Source organism: Nymphaea colorata, chromosome 8 (assembly GCF_008831285.2).
Source record: "Nymphaea colorata isolate Beijing-Zhang1983 chromosome 8, ASM883128v2, whole genome shotgun sequence".
Classification (NCBI taxonomy): Eukaryota; Viridiplantae; Streptophyta; class Magnoliopsida; order Nymphaeales; family Nymphaeaceae; genus Nymphaea; species Nymphaea colorata.
In genome coordinates this window covers 18,450,018-18,472,056 of record NC_045145.1, presented here as the reverse complement: position 1 = coordinate 18,472,056, position 22,039 = coordinate 18,450,018, and the positions used below count along the sequence as shown (strand labels likewise).

The 22,039-nt window shown below is 38.5% G+C and overlaps 1 protein-coding gene across 1 annotated transcript; it reads left to right on the top strand.

Moving 5' to 3' along the window:
* The first annotated feature begins 12,719 nt into the window (after positions 1-12,719).
* Positions 12,720-21,448, top strand: LOC116258813 (probable inactive receptor kinase At5g10020). Its single transcript, XM_031636223.2, has 3 exons — positions 12,720-14,479; positions 15,423-17,084; positions 20,706-21,448. The coding sequence occupies exons 1-3, from the start codon at positions 13,561-13,563 to the stop codon at positions 21,287-21,289; spliced, it is 3,165 nt and encodes a 1,054-aa protein (XP_031492083.1). The 5' UTR covers positions 12,720-13,560; the 3' UTR covers positions 21,290-21,448.
* The last annotated feature ends 591 nt before the right edge of the window (positions 21,449-22,039 follow it).

The window sequence follows — 22,039 nt, the reverse complement described above, 5'->3', positions numbered from 1 at the left end:
AAATAAACATGGGTGATTTGGGTGTTTTCTATAAAGTCGAGGTAGTGTGGGCCAACAAGATACGTAAACGTGGGGGTAAAGAAGACACTGCGTGTCTTTCCATAAGGCCCCATTTGATGTGCAAGAAAATACTATGCAAAGTGGAATTATTTTTAAGTTTGTACGGGTTTTCCCTGCAACATCACCATTCATTTTTCATTGAATTCGAAAAAACTTTCCACGCAAAAAAGTCGAACCTAGAGAGGTCTCCATGAAAATTTTTTCCTTTTCTACATTGAAAAATTTTCTATACATCAAGCCTAACATACAGCCTGCTCCAAAAGAAAGACCTGTATCATCTACAACAAAAATATGCTACTCATATCTAAAATAAAAAAAGGCAGTTCTAAAAATAATAGCATTCTCCTTACTTAATCTCTATGATTTTTTTTATGTTTTTGTTTCTTTTCCTCCCCGTGTGCTAGGGTTTGGCGCCTGTCAATTTAATTTGTCCGGTCCTTTTTTGCCTCTTTGGCCTGGTCAAGTTTAATTATCAATTGGTGCTGACCTCATTGAGTGCAGCAGACATGAGCCCAGTCAACGGTGTGGTTCTAGTGGTTAAGATTCTTAGCATTATGTTTGAGGGACCGAGCCAACCTAGTCAAACCTAGCTCCATACTGCCAATCGCCAAGGCTTAAACAACGTTCAGTAGCGAAACCAGAAATGTTCGAATAGTGGACCTGAACTTCGCGAACTAGATCAAACCGAGTCAGGTGGGTCGAACGCTCCCTATTCTCTCGATTAGTGGTCAGTTGTTGTTACCGTGCCCCAGTCGTCCTTTTAGCCTTGCAGAACCCAACCACCCAGCTCTTGTTGACCGTTGACTGGGTTAGATTGCCGGGGGCCCACACGTTGAAAGGGCTCACCCTTTGGAGGAGCCCCCACGGTGTTTGCTGACACGCTCGTGTATCGTAGTGGGTCCCACCTGCCCCCCCACCCCCACCATTATCAAAAGCTACGTCGAAAATTATTGACCTTCTTTTGCCCCATTGGTTCAACTTTTTCTGGTAGGAAAATTTCTCCATACGGTATAGTTTTGGCATATAATACGGAAAAGCCGCTTTTTGTATCCTTTTGTCACTAAAAGCTACGAATTTCATGAATTATTATTTGGAAACGCAGAAACTTACTTTAATATTTATTCGAGTCGAAAATTATGATCCTTATTAAGAAAACCATAAAAGTAGATTTTTTTTTAAACATAATTTAAGTATATAGGTGAAGTTGCTAACTATGCTTATCCAAATCCATCCACTTGAGAAGACATGATACCAATTCTATTCATGAGCTTAAAAATGCACCATCTTTTAATCAATCAAATTGCTGCCTTGCCTTTCTTTTATCTTCCTACATCGCTTCTTAAAGCAATAAAATTCGATCTCGAAAAAGAGGAAGGGAAAGAGAACGATTAATTGCATTTTAAACTTGTTAAGCAGCGAAAGAGAAGTGTATTTTGCCTTCCATAGCATTGACATATTGGCTCCACTCAGTAGCTAGTAACTAGCTGGTCACTAGTTCGAGTAGTACAGGAATCACAACAAAAAAAAAAAAGTGCATACCAGCAACAGTACATTGAGGGTTTGGACTCTTAGGGACCCACGCTTAGGTTCATTCAAAGAAAATGTCATTTTCTCTAAGAAACAGCGGTGCAACATTACCATTTCATATATTGGATATTTCATAAAGCTTATTAGAAAATATATATTTAATAAAAATGTCGTATATATTGGCACTTGTGGTCATCAATCTGGTGAACGAGAGGTTAATTCCACTACCCAAGTGAAAGCTAAAACCTTTCCCTTTTCCTTCATTGCTCAAGGGTTTAGGGTGTTTCGGGATAATGTCTTTGCTATGGTTCAATTTCTATATCACTATTCTTTCTTTTTGCATCATAAAAAGTTGATGTCACAAGAGTTTAAAACAGATACTAACTGCCTACCAACTCCTACTTCATGTATTGTGCCAACCCCATCGAGGATCCTCCATAGTCGTCAATTGCTTGAGATTTCTTCTAAGTCAAAAACATCAGCGAATGTAGGTCTAATTACGTTTCAAAATCAGCCCAGAATGTCCGATCTAAATCCAGTATGGTTTCAAGGCTGATTGAGGCATGAAAAGTATCACATTTTAGTCATATTGTAACATATTGTTAATTTTAAATGTATTCGTTTTTATATATTATTCATTTATTTTTAAAATAATTATTAATATTTTTGGTCTATTGAAAATTATGGGTGGCACAAGGCTAGGTACCTAATGGGTATTCATTACTCGGCTCGATTAAGCACCAAGAACTAGAATTGAGCACTAAGCCAATCGGAGTTGGTGGATAACTTCTTTTTAATATATACTTTATTATAATCAATTATAACAACTACACATACTTTGCTCCATTGTTATATATATATATATATATATATATATATATATATATATATATATATATATATATATATATATATATATATATATATATATATATATATATATATATATATATATATATATATATATATATATATATATATATACAGAGAGAGAGAGAGAGAGAGAAGATAAGCCCCCGGTTAGAAAAATGTCATAGTCAAAATGTCCAAGGGAAAAAGAAAAAAAAGGGAGGGAGGAAGTCTCTATAATTAAATTAAATGAATGAAGGAAAAGATCGTTGTCAATCATATCCTTAAATGCATGGACACGGAAGGGAAGGGCAATGCTCCAGAGTCAGCAAAGCACGGCTGCCTTGCTACCTCGCGACCAGTCCAAGTTCATCAAATTAATTGCCCAAGACTTTGTTTGATTGCCTGACAAATAATTCTCGCCCACATTCTTCATGAATAAATTCATTAAAATATATTTTAAAATACCACTTATAAATTCAATAAAAGAGAAAACACCTTAAATTAAAGAAGTTGTTGCAATTCACATTTTGTAGCCAGTCTTTACATGTTGTCACCATTTTTGTTGATGAAATATATATATATATATATATATATATATATATATATATATATATATATATATATATAAAAAGAGAGAGAAAGAACTAAGGACATGACTACAACATGCCACCCCAACACCGGTTGTGCTACTCATCACTTGTTGAGAAAGAGATGTGATTGCAACATCATCGACTCAAAATGATTTTGATTTTTATCGAGGGCAAAATAGTTTTTAAAGTTTGGTACTTTTCATTCATGAAATATGTGGTTTGCAGATTATTTCATACTTAAGGGCTTGCTCCTAAATTCTGAAACATTAAGTAGCTAGTTGTAAATAATTTTAAAAGTTGAGCCGTTAATTGTGGATTTCTCTTTAGAAACTAAAGTTGTATACCTAATCCAAGGACCTTTTTCGCCACAAATTGTCAAAAGTGGTTCAGTCAGAGTTCAATTTTCTTTTCTTTCCTTTTTTTTTTTTAGTTTATGAATGGAAGGCAAACTATTCTAGATTGGATGTCAATAGATCAGATGTACCCAGTGGCGGAGCCAGAGCAGTCTAACCTCTCGATCTGGGTAGAGCCAAACTAAATTTAAATCTAAAAATACATAGAGTGATTAAAAAATAATCTTTTTTTAATATAATTTTTTTTTTTTATTTTGCCAGGGTGGGGCCATGGCCTAGGCGCCCCCCCCCTCCCTCCGCCCCTGGATGTACCGACTGCTAAGTCCAACGAATCCACTGCTCACAAACTTGGATTTGGATTCAGATATAACTGCAAAAGATATTCATGTCATACCAAAATCAGATTTTTAAGACCACAATTGTATCTGAACCAAAATCCAACTTCAGATGTCATGGTTTGGATATATCCAAAATCTGGATTTGAGTTAGAACTCAAAGTCACTGGTATTTGCATTGGACAATGGCGCCAGTATCCAAATGGATTTAATTTATTGTCAGTGCCAAATCTGATTTTATAATATATCTTTCCATATTTCAAATGCCTTCCACATTCTGGTTGTCAAAAATGGTTCGGGCAGCAAGACAACAAACTAGATTAACCTACCCGGGTCTATGGCTACCTCATATGAAATAAATATTTGTTCTTCTTTTGACTGTTTTAAGCGTGCTCAACTTTTGAGCATACCAGCTTGTGTTTGCTATACCACTAAATGCCAAGTATGCTTTTGCCATTTTTTTTTGGAGCAGATAAAATGAGAATGAATAACAAAATTTTAAGACAAGAAGTCTCTTAAATACAAAAACAAACTGCAAAAACAAAATAAAAAGAATGAATTATACAAGACAACAACACAATAAAACAAAATAAAAAAGATGGGAAGAGAGTGGATATACAAGACGACAGAGTCACCCAACAACAAACGAAGAATGGTGCCATAGCCGAATAGCAAAATAGACATCTTCGTGCACAAGGCGTGCCACAGGATCCGACGACAAAAAGGTGCGCTTAAAAAAGTGGAACGTTCTACTTTGAAAAGTTTGGCCTTATTTCTAAGATTGTGAACAACTTTAAAAGAATTATAAAAAAAGTTGTTAAGTGGTTGGCTGTCTTGGTTTTTAATCTTTTCTCTTTTGAAACTAAAATTGTCAAGAGAAAGGTTAGAATTCACCAAACTAGGGTCCGTGGCCAATGTGATAGTGGATCCGGTCCTTATATATATATATAAAGAGAGAGAGAGAGAGAGAATTTGTTGTGGTAATGTACAACTGAAAGTGGAAGCCACAAAGGAAACTAGCAAAAAGAGCGGCAAAGCGTGACGAAGATGCCTTTGGTGAAAGCACAAAAGAAAAGAATAAGAGAGTTGACGGCAAAAAGCAGCGATTAGAAATGACACAGAAAATGAGTGTAAGTTATGTCTTAACAAAGAAGCATGTGAAAAATTTAATATAGTAAAAGCTAGGCGACTAAACTAAGGACATCTGGAAAACAAGAAAACAATGTCTGAAGTATACCAAAAGTGAGCTTGAAAAGCGCCTTCCATTAATGGACGGCGAGCGAGAGCTTCCCACGAGCAAGAAGGCTTCTGCAAGTTACGTTTTTAAAAGAGAAACATGGAGTTTCCTCTCTCCCGAGAAAAAAAAAATCGACACGGATTTGGAAGCTGAATTAAGAGAAGGAAAATTCTTGATTTCATATCCTAATCATTTAAGTTGTGTTCGTTTTACCTTGGATTCAAAGTTGGACTCTTCCTCCTCCTCCTCACCCCCACAAACAATCCGACCTTAAATTTAGCACGAATGAATTTGAAATCTATGTATTTCAACAAAGGATTTCTCAAAACATGTCTTTTAATGCAGCTTCAGATCTAAAAGCCAAGGCTACCAAACCATTCATCTTCCATATATATAAAATTAATGGCAACTTCTTGGCTGATTTCATTGAAGGTGCCAGAAAGATGCCAGTTTTGTGTTTCAAGAGCTTCAATGATCCACCTAACTAGGGTCTCGACTAGCTTCATAGAGAGAGAGAGAGAGAGAGAGAGAGTATCAGTGTCTACAAGCGCGAGATCAGCTACATAAGTGGGGAATTCTGTAGAGAAGAGGTCGAGTACTGACCAACATGCTTGGACAGATAAGAAACAATTTCAGTTCATGTTATCTTCTAGATCGGCAATTGAGAAACATACAAAATTGGTGTCTGTAGGCACCTCACCTGATCAGCTCTGAAAGTGAGGAGTTCTATAGAGGAAAGTTGAGTACACGCACGCGCATATATATATACATATATATACATGAAACTCTAGTAGATGTTCGATAGGTAAGAAACAATTTCAGTCTTTAATATTTTTTAGATCCGCAGTTAGGAGAAAAATAAGGAGCAAAAGAATAGATTGCCACCTGTAATGACTAAAAGGGGGAATGAAACAACTCAACAAGCGGTGGTGTGAAGATTGAGTAAGATAGTGCATTGAAAGATGCATATATATATATATATGTGTGTGTGTGTGTGCGCATGCATGTATCTGTGGGCGTATGGTTGGACTTGGACCATCGATATGTAAAGTCATGCTGTTCCGGTTAGTTCGCCAACCAATATTTTAGCTCATTCTATTAGTTAGGTCTGATTTCAACCATTTTTTTTCAATCTGGCTTCACGGATGAGATGAATTTCGGCGGAGCTAAACGAGCCGAGTTCAAACTGAATTACTTGGAAAATGTAGAAGTGGCAGAGCAGGGACTTAGCTGAGGGGCACCAAGTGATCATATGCCTTTGAGATATCCAAGTTCATTAGAAAAGATCTGTCTCTGCAGAATCCCAATGTGTGGAAGAAAATTGTTCATGACTGTTCAGCGCCCTGGTGCACTCCAATAATTCTAGCTAAGATTTCACCACAATTTTCGTTGTAATCTTATGCAATGAGCCGAAACTCTTTGAATGTTATAAGCTTTCTCCAACTTCGGAATGAGCACAGTATTTGAAGAAGACACCAACAGCAGTACCAATTTTTTTTTTAAAAAAATTCAATACAAAAAATCCATCCGGCCCCGGTGCTCGATCATTGCCCATACTAAAAACTGCCATTCCAACCTCCTTTTCATCAATCAGAGAGCATTGGTTCTGAGTTTTACAATTTAAGGCCGCGTTTTGATTGGATATTAGATTCCTAGCAGACGTATTTGGCTGAGGGCTCTCCATTATATATATTATATATTTGAGCATGGGCGGAGGCAAGGTAGGGCCCCCATGGGCTTTGCCCCACCTCAATTTTTTTTTTAAAATTACAATCTAAATTTTAAAACAATTCATTTGTCTTATATCAAAATTTTGAAAAATGATATTTTCGTTATAGTTAAAATTTAGAAACTTTAATTCATCCTGCTCATAAAAAATTTCTAGCTCCGCTCCTATATTTGAGGACATTTTATATATAAATATGCAAAATTTAGGATTGACCAATAATATATAAATTATGTAGCTCGGCCTCTGTCCCCCAAGGTTTCATCTAAAGTAAAGCCATCCAATATATCAAAAAGTATTACTTCAATGTTTTTTTTTTCTCATTTAGATACAGTCGATCTAAAATCTTAATATATACATATATATATATATATAATTAAAATGTAATAAAAAATTTTTATTGGGATCAGCGCGGCTACACCCAGGTTAGAGCCGAGAGTCCGACAGGTCTTAGGCCCGATGCTCAGTCTTAACCACAACCAATTTCCTATGAATATGAAGTTCAAATTCAAAGCAGGTCGAACCATTTGGATCCAATAGAAAGAAGAAAAATGGCAGCGTCAGACTCCGTCTCAACCTGCCATAAATTCACACCACCTATTCTGCAACAACTCCATTTTGTGGCAAGTGGGTTCACATTAGCATTCATTGAAAGAACACTCGAGTGGTTCTCTCCATTTAACCATTTGCATCTTATATGCCTTTTACCAACCAAGGTAGGAAAAAAATATTTATAAGCCGAATAAATAATCCAATTTTTTTTCACCAACCAAGTTAGAAAATTTTATAACAAGCCGAATAGATGCGTAGGTAAACTTATTATTGTTGTTTTTTTTCTTTCGAAATAGTAAACAGCACTAGCATCCGTGTCTGCGAGCCATTATTTCTCTGACATTTCAACTCCTGCAACTTCTTGCTTGATATTAAATGAATTTCATTGCCTCTAAGAAACACGACATAACCATATGGCGTTCGTTCCCACAAGTATCAATTCTGAATCATGAACAGATTTAATTGCAGTTGAAGTAAATATGCACCTGCTACATATGGAGCTATATATATATATATATATAAAGAGAGAGAGAGATGTGGACACAACACTCCATCCCTTAAACCACATTAAATACTGCTCAACCCAATACCAACATCTCTCAACGATGACAACCTCCCTTAAAATCAAAGAGGAAACATGCACATTACATGTTGTTCGCCTAGGGGTGAAGAACGAGTCTAGCTACTCTCGAGCTCGACTCGTTAAAGCTCGGCTCACGAACGAGTTCGAGTTGAGTCATTTGCTTAACGAGTCAAGCTCGAGTTCATGAGTCGACTCGTTCAAATAATCGAGTTGAGTTCGAGTTCAACACATAACTGTCAAGTCGAGCTCGAGCCTTAATCAAGTCGAGCTCAAGCTCAACACGTGACGATGAATATCAATTCTATTCAACGAATTTATCGAGCCTTAATCAAGTCGAGCTTGAGCTCAACAAGTAACGATGAAAATCAATTTCATTCAAACGAGCTTGTCGAGCCTTAATCGAGTCGAGCTCAAACTCAACACATAACTGCCAAGTCGAGCTCGAGCTGCTTTCGTCGAGTTATTCTCGAGCTTGAGTCGAGTTGAGCTCGAGCTGACTGAACTCTGACTCGACTCAGCTCGTGTTCACCCCTACGTTGGCCCCACCAGTAGTGCGAGAGATAAAAGAAGGGTGAAACCGACAAAGTTATTTTAGTCGATTATTCTCTGCTTCATTAGAACTTCAATTATTTTTTTTATGTATTTATTGTAGCCTTTCCACCTACGATGGCCATGAATTAAATATAGACAGTTGATCGATCACTGCCTTGGTGCAGTCATGCAGTCATTTGTTTAAAATTTCTTGAAATACTTGTAGAATAATTGTCTGGAAATTGTTAAGCATGCAGATGGTTTGGATTTGGATCGCACTGGGTATAGCTAAAACAGACAAAACTCTATCCACAGATCCAATACATTTGCAGCAGCGTTAAGTGCGTGTGTAAAGGTTCGGACTGCAAATGAGTCGGATTTAGAACACAAAAATCAGATCTCACAACAGAAAACCACAAAATTTTTACAGCTTTACATCTTCTTAACATTAACCGAAGGGGTTACTAATGAGCTTCAAAGGAGTTGGTGCAGTGGTGGGGCTCATAAGGGGTCAGTTCTTAAAATGGATCTTCATGATGTCAACTTTCTGTGCTACAAAAAGAGGTCACCGACAAGTAAATTGAAGCACGATAGAGGTGGCACTTCCAGACATCGAAAGTATACCCTACACCATAAGAGAACAAAGGGTTGATTGAGAGCTTCGGCTTTCCTTTGAATGGTAGATTGAAATACTCATATTAATGAAAATGTAATGTTGCTTTTGTGTATTTCTAATTCCCCCCACCCCACAAAAAAAAAAGAAAGTTATTGAAAACCACGAAATAATATTTCATTATTTGTTAACAAACTTGGAGAAATTTCTTTATAAATGGTTCCACCAGAAACAAAGTGCAGCAATTGCAAAAGGTTTTGTAAAAACTGAGTTTTTTTGAAATCACCCCAACACTCCAAAAAATGTCGCTTTGCAATGTCATCCACACTCCCTCCTTAGCCTTGTTCTTCTGCGTCTGAAATTTTCTATAGTGTTATAATGCTTAGTGGTAGAAGTTCACCTTCTTCAATAAAAAGATGTATATATAAACACTGCCACTTGAGGATTGTTTTTAAAAAAGCCAACTTGACAACTAACTTATATTGTGTCACAGTTCAAAGCCTTTTAATTTAGAATGACTCGGAAGGCAATGTAACTAAAGTTTTATATTAATGTACCCTTTCTTTCTCCCTCTAACCTGACTATATATTATAGTTTCATCAACTGCGACAGAATATGTGATATAACCTTCTGGGTGAGGGAGAAGATTATGACCCATTACTTCCCCTCTCTTTGTCCTTGCCCCTAAGTTCTAAAGTGAATCGATATCTTATGAGGAGATAGACAAGGGTGGAGCCAGAAGTTTTTCATTAGGGGAGCGAAGTATACTGAGCGAAGTATACTTTCAAAGTTTTAACATGGGCCGAAATAACTTTTTTAAAATTTTTTATATAGGTTAAGTGAAATTTTTAAAAATTATATGTAATTTTTGCTTTTGAGTTTTTGAAGGGAGGCGACCCCTGCCGGCCCTCCCTTGGCTCCGCCCCTGAAGGCAGAGTACCTTCATCGTATCCCATATTTTGCATAAGCATAACACCCCCATTAGAATGGTACACCCATTAGAATGGTGTGTCTTTACTCATAGTTTTTTAGTATAAATATGAATTAGATAAAGAAAAATACCATGGAAGGTATTCAAGCTCAAAGATTATGGGGATTCTTGAGTGTTATTGCCCAAAAATTTTATTTACTTTCCGTCAAATAAAGTTCAATACAGGCATAATCCAGAAATACAGAATTTTTTGATATTTTAGGACTACAATCCAGCAGAAAACAGCTCTGGTAATTGGTACAATTAAAACCTAGTCTAGGGTTCTTAAGCCTTACTATGTTCCTTTGACAAGATCCTGTTTGGGAGTTTCTGTTTCCAAGCAAAGGTACCAAGTTCGTGATCATGCTTGCTGTTCTTCGGCAGTAAAAGACAAATGCTAATAATGACAACGAACAAACTTCATGTCCTCACTTAAAGAAGCAACATGGTCATGCATGTGGGCTTTGTCCAAAATATTTAATGCTGTAGGTGGTACTGTATTCAATCGACCGGAACTTACCTGCTGTCTTTCTCCTTCCTTCCTCTCTGCCACATTTTTCTCAGACTTAACTTAAGGCAACCATCGGTAAAAATGAATTCATCCATCCAAGGAGTATGTGCAATGTGGTTTCTTTAGGTGGTTCTCAAGTCTTTGTCACACAGGCGCGGACGCGGACACGGATAGGCCATTTCTATGACCATTTCATAAGAAATATTTGGTTCTGAATGAACCAATGGGTTTTAAGGCAACAATGGTGTATGTTTGCACCTCCAAAATGGAGAAAGAAGGTTGGTTAATGCTATCAAATTCAATCAACAGCTCATAAGAAACAGGTTGAACGTGATCTAAGATCTTGGGGTTTTCTATATCCTTGACTTCTAACAATGATTTGCGGCCTTTGTTCTGTTGCTGTTGAACTTCTAACAAGGAATTAAAAATCTTTGTTTGAAAGATGCCTGGATTATATCGTTATGCTTGATGTTCATTCTGATTTGAAATATGTGGACTTGAGAGGTATTGAATATCTTTCAGGTGAGCAGGAGGATTGAAGGCTGAAATTCCTACCCAACATCTCATCCCCTAAGGTAGGGGGGTTTGTTTTCGGTGCTGCGGGCTATAGTCTCTACTGTACTTCAACACTTGTGCATTAGTGACCTTTCAAGGATTCAAATATGCAATTTTCTATAACAATGAAATTAATGTGAACTCTGGCCATTGTAAAATCAGACCTTTAGATCCAAAAATCAAAGATAGCTAGATGCTCCTTTAATCTGTTTTTATTTTGATGATAAAACTTCCTTTGATAGCTTGATATTAATCCGTTTTTATTTTGATGATAAAACTTCCTTTGATAGCTTAATATGAGGTTGCAAATGAATCCAATCTGGTATTGGTTCAAGGATTTTGTAATTTTCTTTGTCTTGCATCAAATTCCAACTGACTTCCAATGTATTTTCTTGTCCTAGATGTCAGAACCAACCTGCCTGCAACCCTACTTGAATGGTGTAGGGATCTAGCATGTTTTTTTAATAATTTGTTTTAGATGTGCTACATGGGCATATAATAGAGTACTGCAGTTTTCCCTTCTTCTCCTTGGAGTAAAAACAAGTGATTTCAACCTTGAAGCCAGGATGAAGACAACTGGGGAATATAACTGTACCTTGGTTAGGAAAGCCACAATTCTCAGGGCAAGAGCAAGACAATTTCATGTGCAGGTTGAAAAGGAGAAGGATGTGGAAGTTTTGCAGGAACCTCTTCTATAAAGTTACAAAACTGATCGCTTTCCTGCCACAGTTTCAGAAGAAGCATTCAAGCTTGTCAATGTCCATGTGTGACACATTACATTCAGCCGCCTATGATGCCGTAAAACGCGGCACCGTGGACTTGATTTTCCTCATTCGTACCTCAAATCAATCCCAGAGTGTATAAAATTTTTGCACATCTTCCTGATTGCTGTGGAAATGAGAAGCAGTTGCAGGGTTTCTTTGATTGCATACAGACGCCGCAGAAAGTGGAGCCGCTAACTTCTGATGTCCCAAAAGGACAATCTGCTTAAACATGATTTTGTTGCTGTTTGTTACAGAAAATGAAGCTAAACAAAACTGGCCAGGCTTTTAGCTGTTCAAAGATTAGAAGCCAAAAAGAAGAGTACAAAGTTAAAAATAGGTGGATTTGAACACTTGAATCTTATATTTTTATATTTCAAATCTGGATAAGGTCCATGACAAAATAATGGTAAACAAGGAAGAAATTCAGAACCTATAAAAGACCTGCCATCCTAATGAAAAGGGAAAAAAAATCTTTGTCGGGCCCCATGCATTCATTGCTTCAAGAGCAGATACAGCTCTCTGCCAGAATCATACAGCTTTCATCGCTTCACGCATCATAACATCAGCTGTATTTCCTGAATCTTGAATCTAGCAATGGAAAGAGCATCTTGAGAAGTCCCCAAAGGTAAATCGAATGAGAATCTTAAAAATACTTTGATCCAGGGATCTTATACTCGAGAGAAAGAACTTTAAATATGACAACAATGCACATACTTATCAATAAAGTAGCTGCAGTTGAGTGATAACTATGTCCTTGTGAATTCTCACTGAAAGGGACCTATATTTTGACAGTTGCCTTAAAAGAGTTTCTTAGAAGGGAGACAACCGGCAAGTTAAACCTACAACAAACATGATCGAATTGCAAACCTAATTAGAATGGGGAGGAGGCCTTCGTTTCGAGTCTGTCAAACGATCATTTCCTAACTTGAAATCCATTCAACTCACTTTGGCTTGACATTGATGCGATATGTTCTTGGTTCGAATCCTTGTCGAGCATACAGGAGAAGCAGAAAAATGCGGCTCAATAGTCGCATGAAGCCGAAACCTCTATTGTTAGCGAACTGGTGATTTTCAGACTGAGACTGAGTCCACCGGGGTTTGACTAGAGCTGTATTGTTGAACAACCAAGAAGGCCGGGACTCAGGCGTGTGCAGACTCACGCAACTTCTTTGAGTCAGGTATCAGAAGAACTCGAGTAGCAGGCACAGATTGCGTGGCAAGTTTAGCCGAGGCAAAGACCGCTGCTGGGAGAGCGTGTCAAGAAAAGGAACTGGAGCGAACGAGGGAGGAGAGAGAGCGTTAGAAAGAAGGAACAGGAATCGGGAGCAAGTTGGTGGGGAGAGTAAAATACAGAAAAATGAAAAACCCTTGAAAGGCATGTGAAAGGATGAGGAGGCGTTCCCTTCTTTACAGACTGTCTCTGTATGCCGCCTCTGGGAGGTAGAATCTGAGCCCCCACCAGCAAGGCCTTCTCTTCCTTTCCGTCCCCTTCGACAAAAAAATAACACAAAGCCAATAAAGAGGACGCCAGGGCCTCCCCACCAGCCACCTTTTCCTGTCATTTAACTCCGCAGCCGGAAAAGGAAAAGACATTCTCTTTCTTTCTTTTCCTCTCATTCTCACGCATTTTCGTCCCATGAAATGAAACCTAATAATCTGCTTCTCTTTACTCCTTTAGCCTTTTCCTGCCCTTTACCCTTCCTTACTCACAGCTTCTGCTCTGATGCATTGTAGGCTTCCCAGTTCCACGGCCTAATGCCCACTACCCACAAAAGGCCTTTGTGTGCTTAATGCATTTGGGATGATGAATCCCTTGTTTGTCTTTGTGCTGCTCCTGCTCTCCTTTTTGATTGAAGGCAACAGTTCCAGTGATGTGGATTGCTTGTTGGAGTTCAAAAAGGGGATTCACAAGGATCCCATGGATCATGTGATGAGCAGCTGGGTAAGAGATGCCTTGGACTCAGATGGGTGTCCCCAGAACTGGCATGGAATTGAGTGCAGCAATGGTCTCGTCACTGCCATTAAGCTCGCTGGCCTTGGGCTTGTTGGGGACCTCAAGTTCTTCACGCTCTATGGGCTCAAGAGCCTCAAGGAGCTCAATCTCTCTAATAACTCGCTCACTGGGAGGCTTGTTCCTGCACTGGGGTCGATGTACTCTTTGCAGTCGTTGGATCTGTCAGGCAACTCGTTTTACGGCCCGATTCCGGGCCGCCTGACCGGATTGTGGGGGCTGACCTATTTGAATCTCTCTTCGAACAACTTCACCGGCAGTCTGCCTGATGGGATGGAGAATCTTCAGCAGCTAAAGGTGGTTGATCTACATTCGAATAGCCTTTTTGGCGACGTCGGGGATCTGTTAGTCCGTTTCCGGAATGCCGAGCACATTGATCTTAGCTTGAACATGTTTTCCGGCGGGTTGGCGATAGATGCGCAGAACATCTCGAGCATGGCGGGCTCGGTTCGACATTTGAATTTAAGTCATAATGTATTGGATGGACAGTTCTTCTCGAATGACGCGGCACAGATGTTCACTAGATTGGAGATTTTGGATGCTCGTGGCAATCAGCTAACGGGGACGGTTCCCAGTTTTGGTTCACTGGCTTCGCTTCGTATTTTGAGGCTTGGGAACAATCGGCTCTATGGGTCTATTCCTGGGAATCTGTTGGATAGAAACTCAAGCGGATTGGTTGAACTGGATCTCAGCAACAACGGCCTCTCAGGTGAGAGATGAAGACAAAATTTTCTGTCAAATTTGTTTTTCGTAGCCTGTTGCTGTTATGTTTAAATGGAAGACTTCATGCTCTTTGAAGGCTGCAATCATTGCATTCCTTTTTGGACTTGTCTCTAATTTGTAAACAGCGAGAACATGGTGATATAGAATTCCGTTGTTGTTACGAAGTGGATGTTGCTACAGAAGGACTAGATTTAGGGAGTTGGGCTGTTTTCTGTTTCCTCAGCGCAAAAGTCTGTGATGCTCCTTGCTTCGATCAATTTTGTATTCATGTTGAACCCCAGGTGTCTGGTGTATTCTACTGCTGAGAATTATATTCATCTATGTTCTGTTTTGTTGATTCAAATGTTACCAATCTCCAACTTGATGATGGTCAATGTTTTAACCCGGTCTTGCCAGTTGACGGCTTCACGAAAATGATATCATGAATCTTGTGTTGGCGTTGTTTCCCCTTCCGTCATATGTGTCCAGCTGGCATATGAACTGCCACTGAATTTTTTTGGTTGACTGTATTATGTCCCATTGCTTGTTTCCGTATTTTCTACTTATAATGTTCATTTTGAGAAGTTATTAGACTTCTTTCGGCCGGGAAACAACCTGCAGTATATCTACTAAGGTTGTCTTCATGCCTTATGGCAATGATACTTGAAATTCCTCTTGTACTCCTTTCCGGCCATACCAATCACTATGAGCGAAGCAACAACATATTCAATTGCACATATTTTCCTGCTTCCCAGTGATGAAACTTAGATCTTGCTTGTTATGGTAACTGGCATAGGAATCACTGGTGTGACTCAGCCTATCATTGTTTGTCACAGGTTATTGAAGAATTTTGAAGTTACTTTTCATTTTTAGCTAAATGTTATTTCCTCGTCTAATTGTGTGTAGGCTTCTTCCACGTGGCCTGAACATCGTATCACTTGTATGTGCAGGTTCTCTCGGTGTTATTACCTCCTCAACTATGAAGATTTTGAATCTTTCTTCAAATGGCATTTCCGGAACATTACCTTCTGACATCGGGAGTTGCAAAACTGTTGATTTAAGTAAAAATATGATATCAGGTGATCTGTCTGCACTGCGAACCTGGAGCAATACTATAGAGGTTATCGATCTCAGTTCGAATTCACTGACAGGCACGTTTCCAAACCAGACTTCCGAATTTCCAAATCTGACCACCATCAAGCTGACAAATAACTCTTTGGTGGGTATTCTTCCTCATTTACTAGGAAGATACACAAAATTAACTGTGATGGACCTGAGCTTTAACAAACTTTCAGGACCCATTTTGAGTGACTTCTTCATGTCACTGTCCATGAAAATGTTGGATCTGTCTAATAACAGATTCACAGGAACCATTCCTCTTCAAAGCACAGATATGTCTTCATCAGCATCATTGGCTCTGCCTTCTTATTCACAACTGGAATCCCTCGATCTTTCTGATAATCTATTGGATGGTTCATTATCCCCTGAAATTGGTAACATGAGTGCCCTGATAATGCTGAATCTTGGTAATAATAACTTCTCAGGACAAATACCTAATGAAATAGGCAAGCTTGAGAGTTTGGAGTATCTGGACCTTTCCCTCAATAAGCTGAGTGGTAGCATCCCTGATGTGTTTCCACCAAGTTTAAAAATGTTAAATCTTTCATACAATAATCTATCTGGCACCCTTCCAGAAAGCCTAAGGAAGTTTCCCGAATCTTTTTTCTATCCCGGAAACAGCCTACTAAGTATATCAGGTTCAGCTACAAGGCCAGCTGGTCAGGGCACCGCTCAAGCAGAAGGAAATGCTAGAAATTCTGTCAGAACAGCTGGAATTATCATTGGATCTATTGCAGGAGCAGCAGTGATGGTTCTTTTACTTATGGCAGTACTTTATCGAGCTCAAGTGCTAGAGCTTGGTTCAAGGAACAGATGCAGTTTGTGTATCCTTAGTAGGAGTATCAAGCAGGGAAGATATACACATCCTAGTTCTTTCAGATTTACGCATAATATTGACCAAGTTGCAGCCCAGTCAAGCTACACGCCTCATTTTCCACCACCAGATTCTATTCCAGAACACCAACAGAAACAGTTCACTTCTGAGAGTGTTCAATGGAGCTCTATGGAAACTAAAGAAGTGATTCCTGAACCGGAAAATAGGCCAGATAGGTCTCCAAATCATGGAAGGTCATCTCCAGGAGCACATTTGTCTTCTCCAGCTTTATATAATGATTCTGTAACTTATGATCAACCAGTTATGCTATATGCTTACTCACCTGATAGATTATCTGGTGACTTGTTTTTCCTAGACAGTTCATTAATTTTTACTGTTGATGAACTGTCGAGGGCTCCTGCGGAAGTTCTTGGCAGGAGCAGTCATGGAACATCATATAAAGCTACACTAGATGGAGGTCATGTGTTGACTGTGAAATGGCTAAGAGAGGGGCTTGTGAAACGTAAGAAAGACTTTGCCAAGGAAGCAAAAAAGCTTGGAACTGTTCGACATCCAAATATTGTCCCAATCAGAGGCTACTATTGGGGACCAAAGGAGCATGAGAAGCTGATTGTTTCTGACTACATCAATGCTGCGAGTTTGGCAGAACTTCTTTATGGTATAAGTGACTTTCCTGTCCCCACTTCCTCCTGTGACTTTAGAGGAGATATATTATCCTTTTAAGCTAATTTGTTGTACACGTATGAGGTAATAAGTATTTTTTACATTATTATATTTGATTTGAAAATTTTTTTTTTCTGGAAAATTGGTTTTGCAATGCCAATGCTTTGGGTAACTTATGCTGCTTGACCAAGATTACAAGAAAGTCAAAAAGCTTAAGTTCCACACCAGAAATTCATTTTTCATAAACCTTTTATGAAATTCACAGCTCATAGCATGGAAAAATGTTAGATATTTTCTTTTCCGGTTATCTGTGAAGATTAAACTACTTTATGATATAGACTTTTTAGTATTTGGTTTCTATGTTCTACTGTTCTGGAACCTATTCTGTCTTAGTTACCGGTATTCCAACTTGTGTTCGTTATTGTTATGTTAGTCTTGTTAGAAATAGCCAAAAACTACACTCTACATGTCATCTGTAACTTTTCATTTTTATGAAATTTCTGATATTTCAAGAAAGAAATTGCTGTACTAACTCATAACTAGCTAGGACTTTGGTAAGAACTGGATATTTAAAAGCCACTCTCCTGCATTCCCCTTAAGCTCTCTAGAAATTCAAAAGAAAAGGTTTTCTTTTTTTTTTTCTTTTTTTTAAAGAAAAAAAGGTTGATGTCGAAGAGTTCACGTTGTACAACTATGTTAACTTACCAGTTCCTTCTCCCCACCATTTAGGAATTAGGCATCACCAATGCATGAACATACATACACATGCATACTAGAATATGGAAACTCATAAGAACCCATTATGAGCCATCCATATTTAGCAAACCCGTTAACTGGACAAGATTGGCTGATTACTGGGTGACATGTCAATGAGTTGACATGGCAACTCATTTGGGTGAGGTCATAAATTTTTTACTTTTAAAACAAAATGATAAAGAAGAATATATTTATAAAATAACAAGTAACTATCAAGTAATTACAAAATAAATAACTGTTTTATGAACACAACTACAGAATAATAACAACTAGTAAACAACATGCATTAGGTTAGTTTATTTCTGATAAACAGCTATCGTTTATCTTTTAATGATATTGGGGAAATAGTTTGATCTGTGCTGAATGAAATAGTCTAGAAATGGCAAATTTTGAGATTTGGTTGCATTTGGGTTAATACTTGACTCATGACTTAGACTCTTGGCGATCCGAGTTGATTCATTGGGTTCGCCAACTATGGAGCCATCTGATCAAATGGATCACATGTTTCACATGCTCAAAAGTGCTTCCTAGGAACTAGATTGACAATCAATACCCTTTTAAAAAGATACATTTATTGTGGTAGCATTGGAGTCATCCAATTTGTATGATTAGACAGCTCATTATGGTCTCATGAGTTTTAGTTTTCCTATCCTAGGAGCTACACACGTGCAAATTTGTTTTATGTACACACATACACGCACACGCACACACACACACACACACACACACACACATATATTTAGTGTTAACTGTTTAATAGTGTCAACTAACCCTTGAGACATTGGATGGGAAAGGTGTCTGTCTAATATATCCCTAACAAAAAATTGTTTCCTCTTTTCATGGTATTTTTATCCTTTCATAAAAGTACCTCATCTGCTGGACTTTTTTGCTAGGAGCATCTACACATCTCATTCTATCCAATGACTAAAGACTGGTTGCTACCATTAAATAAATGCTAGAAACTAAGGGCTATATATATATATATATATATATATATATATATATATATATTGGATTTGTGGATTTCTCCATCCGAGTTTGGATGGAGAAATCCTCTGGCCTCTCACAGCACACTGCCCATTCATGTATCGGCCATCCGTGATTGGACGGACCTTAAGATGGCTGTATATATATATATATATATTAGATCCTGATGATTACTGTTTTACTACAACTCTTCCTATCCCTCTGATCCTGAATGGTCACTGTTGAACATTTAATGAAGAAAGGATACAAAAAGATGTTTGAATTGTCCCAAGAGTTGGTTGTACATATAATCTTCTTTGGAACTTTGGATTTAACAATAGATGTTTTGACCTGATTCAATGAATTGCATGTGTTCGCTAAAAACCTATAGATTGATTATTTATTTAAGTATGTTTTCTTAGCCTGGAAAATCAGAGAGTTTTTATGAAAGAATATGTTTTCCTAGCCCAGAAGTTGGACGATTTTTCAGACATTGATTTTTTTGAATAGCCGAAAAACCTTGATACCTGTTGGTTTCCAGCAATTTAAAAACTAATCTCCAGTAACCAATCATAACGTTCACACCAGCTTTTATATAGTAACTAGTTTCTTACTTCTAGAGAACATGACAACCTTGATATCTCTATCTACATGAGGAGAGAGAGCCAAAACGGTCTGCTTCATTTGGATTGAAGAAATGAGGATCTAGTTTCATTTTCTCCAGAATAGACGAAGGGTTGGTCAAGATTCTGGGGCTATGCCTGGAAGGACTCTGACTAACAACCAGGCAAGCCAAAAGAGCAATCACAGATTTTCTGCACGATAGGCCTGCCCATTCCCAGAAGGAAAAGGTAGAAGAAGAAAGTTTCCAAACACTGGCAAGGCTTTGTCATAGCACTCACTCTTTAAAGGAGAGTGCTTTGCTCGTTGATCAAAGCACTCACTTTTCAGTGCTCTATTTATTTGATTCCATTCCCGGCAACTTTGTGCTAGCAATATGACCATTCTGGCCAAAGTCAAGTCTCTTGAGATGATCACTAATGGTCCATTTTGAATCAGGTTGGCCGACCTGGATGAGCCATTGCTAGTTAACTGTGAAGAGCAAACCATTTCCCCTGACTCTGTTGGTGTTCAAATGTGCTCCATGCTTAGCTGAAACTTAGCATGAGCTGAGGCTCTGCTGGTCATCCTACCATGGGCTACATGGAGTCACCAACTGAAGCTATTAATTCTATAGCCAAAGTAGAATTTTCACATATCATTTTGTCTTTAATCCAATCTAGTACTTCCTTCATTAAGTTTTTAATCCAGTTAAGGCTTGCCTTCGTTAAGTTTTTAATCCAGTCAAGGCTTTCCTTCGTTAAGTTTTTAATCCAGTCAAGGCTTTCCTTCGTTAAGTTTTTAATCCAGTCAAGGCTTTCCTTCGTCAAGTTTTTAATCCAGTCAAGGCTTTCCTTCTTTTGGATTAGTTAGTTCCATTTTAGATGACAACATTTTACCTTGTTCAATGGAATTAACTAATCTCAATGAAGGAAAGCCATGTAACATTGTTTTACATGGGTATAGCTGTAACTCATGATTCAGTTACGTTCATGGCTGGTTCTTACATAGATGACGTACTCTCCTATATTTCATGTTTCCCTTTAACTATAGAAGAGAGAGAGAGAGAGAGAGAGAGAGAGAGAGGTAGAGAGAGAGGTGAGTATTTTGTTACATTTCATTGCGAAGACATAGCAGCTGCATTTCGCGGAGTATTTTGCCACATTATATGTCAATATTAACATGATTATAGAGTGTTTTACTACATCATATCTCCAGGATATACCGTCCTTGTGGAGTGTTTTTACTACATCATATCTCCATGATATAACACCCCTTTTGTTGTGGCTTCCAGGGACTTCCCCTAGAAGACAATCACCATTATCATTCAGCAAAAGACTCGACATTGCAGTTGATGTTGCACGATGTCTATGCTACCTCCACTATGAGAAAGGGTTACCTCATGGCAACCTAAAGCCAACAAATATTCTCTTGACATATCCTGATCTTTCTGTGAGGCTTACAGATTACAGCCTTCACCGTTTGATGACATCTTCAAGCACTGCAGACCATATTCTGAACCTGGGAGCACTTGGATACCGAGCTCCTGAGCTGGCTACAGCCAGCAAGCCATACCCTTCATCAAGAGCCGACGTGTACTCCTTTGGGGTGATCTTGATGGAACTTCTAACAGGGAAAAGTGCTGGTGATATAATCTCGGGGAATTCTGGTGCAGTGGATCTTACAGATTGGGTCCAACTGTGCTCCAGCCAAGGGCGAATTACGGAATGCTACGACCGTGACATTTTTCATGGTGAAGAATATCCAAAGGAAGTTGACGAGGTGCTTACAATTTCCCTGAGGTGTATTCGTCCTGTAAATGAGAGGCCTGATATCAGAACTATCTTTGAACAGCTCAGCTCCATTGTAGCCGTCTGAAATTGGTGGGCATGTCTAACTGAAGTAGAAATTGTGTGTTGGGGCTTGGGGAGGTTGTTTTTTCTTCCAGCCTGCTAATTAGAACTAATTTTCCTGATTTTTTTTTGCTGTAAAAAAAACTGAAGATCAATTGATTGATTGATTGGTTGATTGTGTCTAGTCCTTGCAATCTGGTCCTGGGCTTCACAGATACACGGAACTGTTCTTGGGAAACTGTCGTCATACATTTTGTGTAATTGCCTGCTCGCTGACCACCTGAGATATTTTATACTGGATCAGCAAACCACTGAGCCCTTCTCCGCTTGCATTCCTGCCAGCTCACATCCAACAAAGCCCAGGCGTTGTAAGAAGTACCATGCGTTTAGTTTCAACTGAAAGAGTATGCAAGCTCTGGAGTTGTCCTGTACTGGTAGACCACATGCCAATGCCAGCTCCAGTGCTAAATCTTTTTTATAGGACTTGAATGTGTGTTAGCTTTGCTAACAACACCCTTAAATTTACACGTACACTAGAAAGCCCAGCCTCCTCACTCAGATGAAAACACTTCTACTTCGATTAGGGTAAACCTCTTAAGCTAAAATACAGTATTCTGTATTAACCTGGGGCAGGGTTTATTACATTTAGGTTCTCCACCGACCCGACTCATCTCACTATAAGGTAGAACCTATCGTGCCCTAATGACTAAGGACCCTGGACTTCGCTGCGACTCTAACAATGTGTCACGTCAATTAGCAGAGCTAGTTTTTCTCT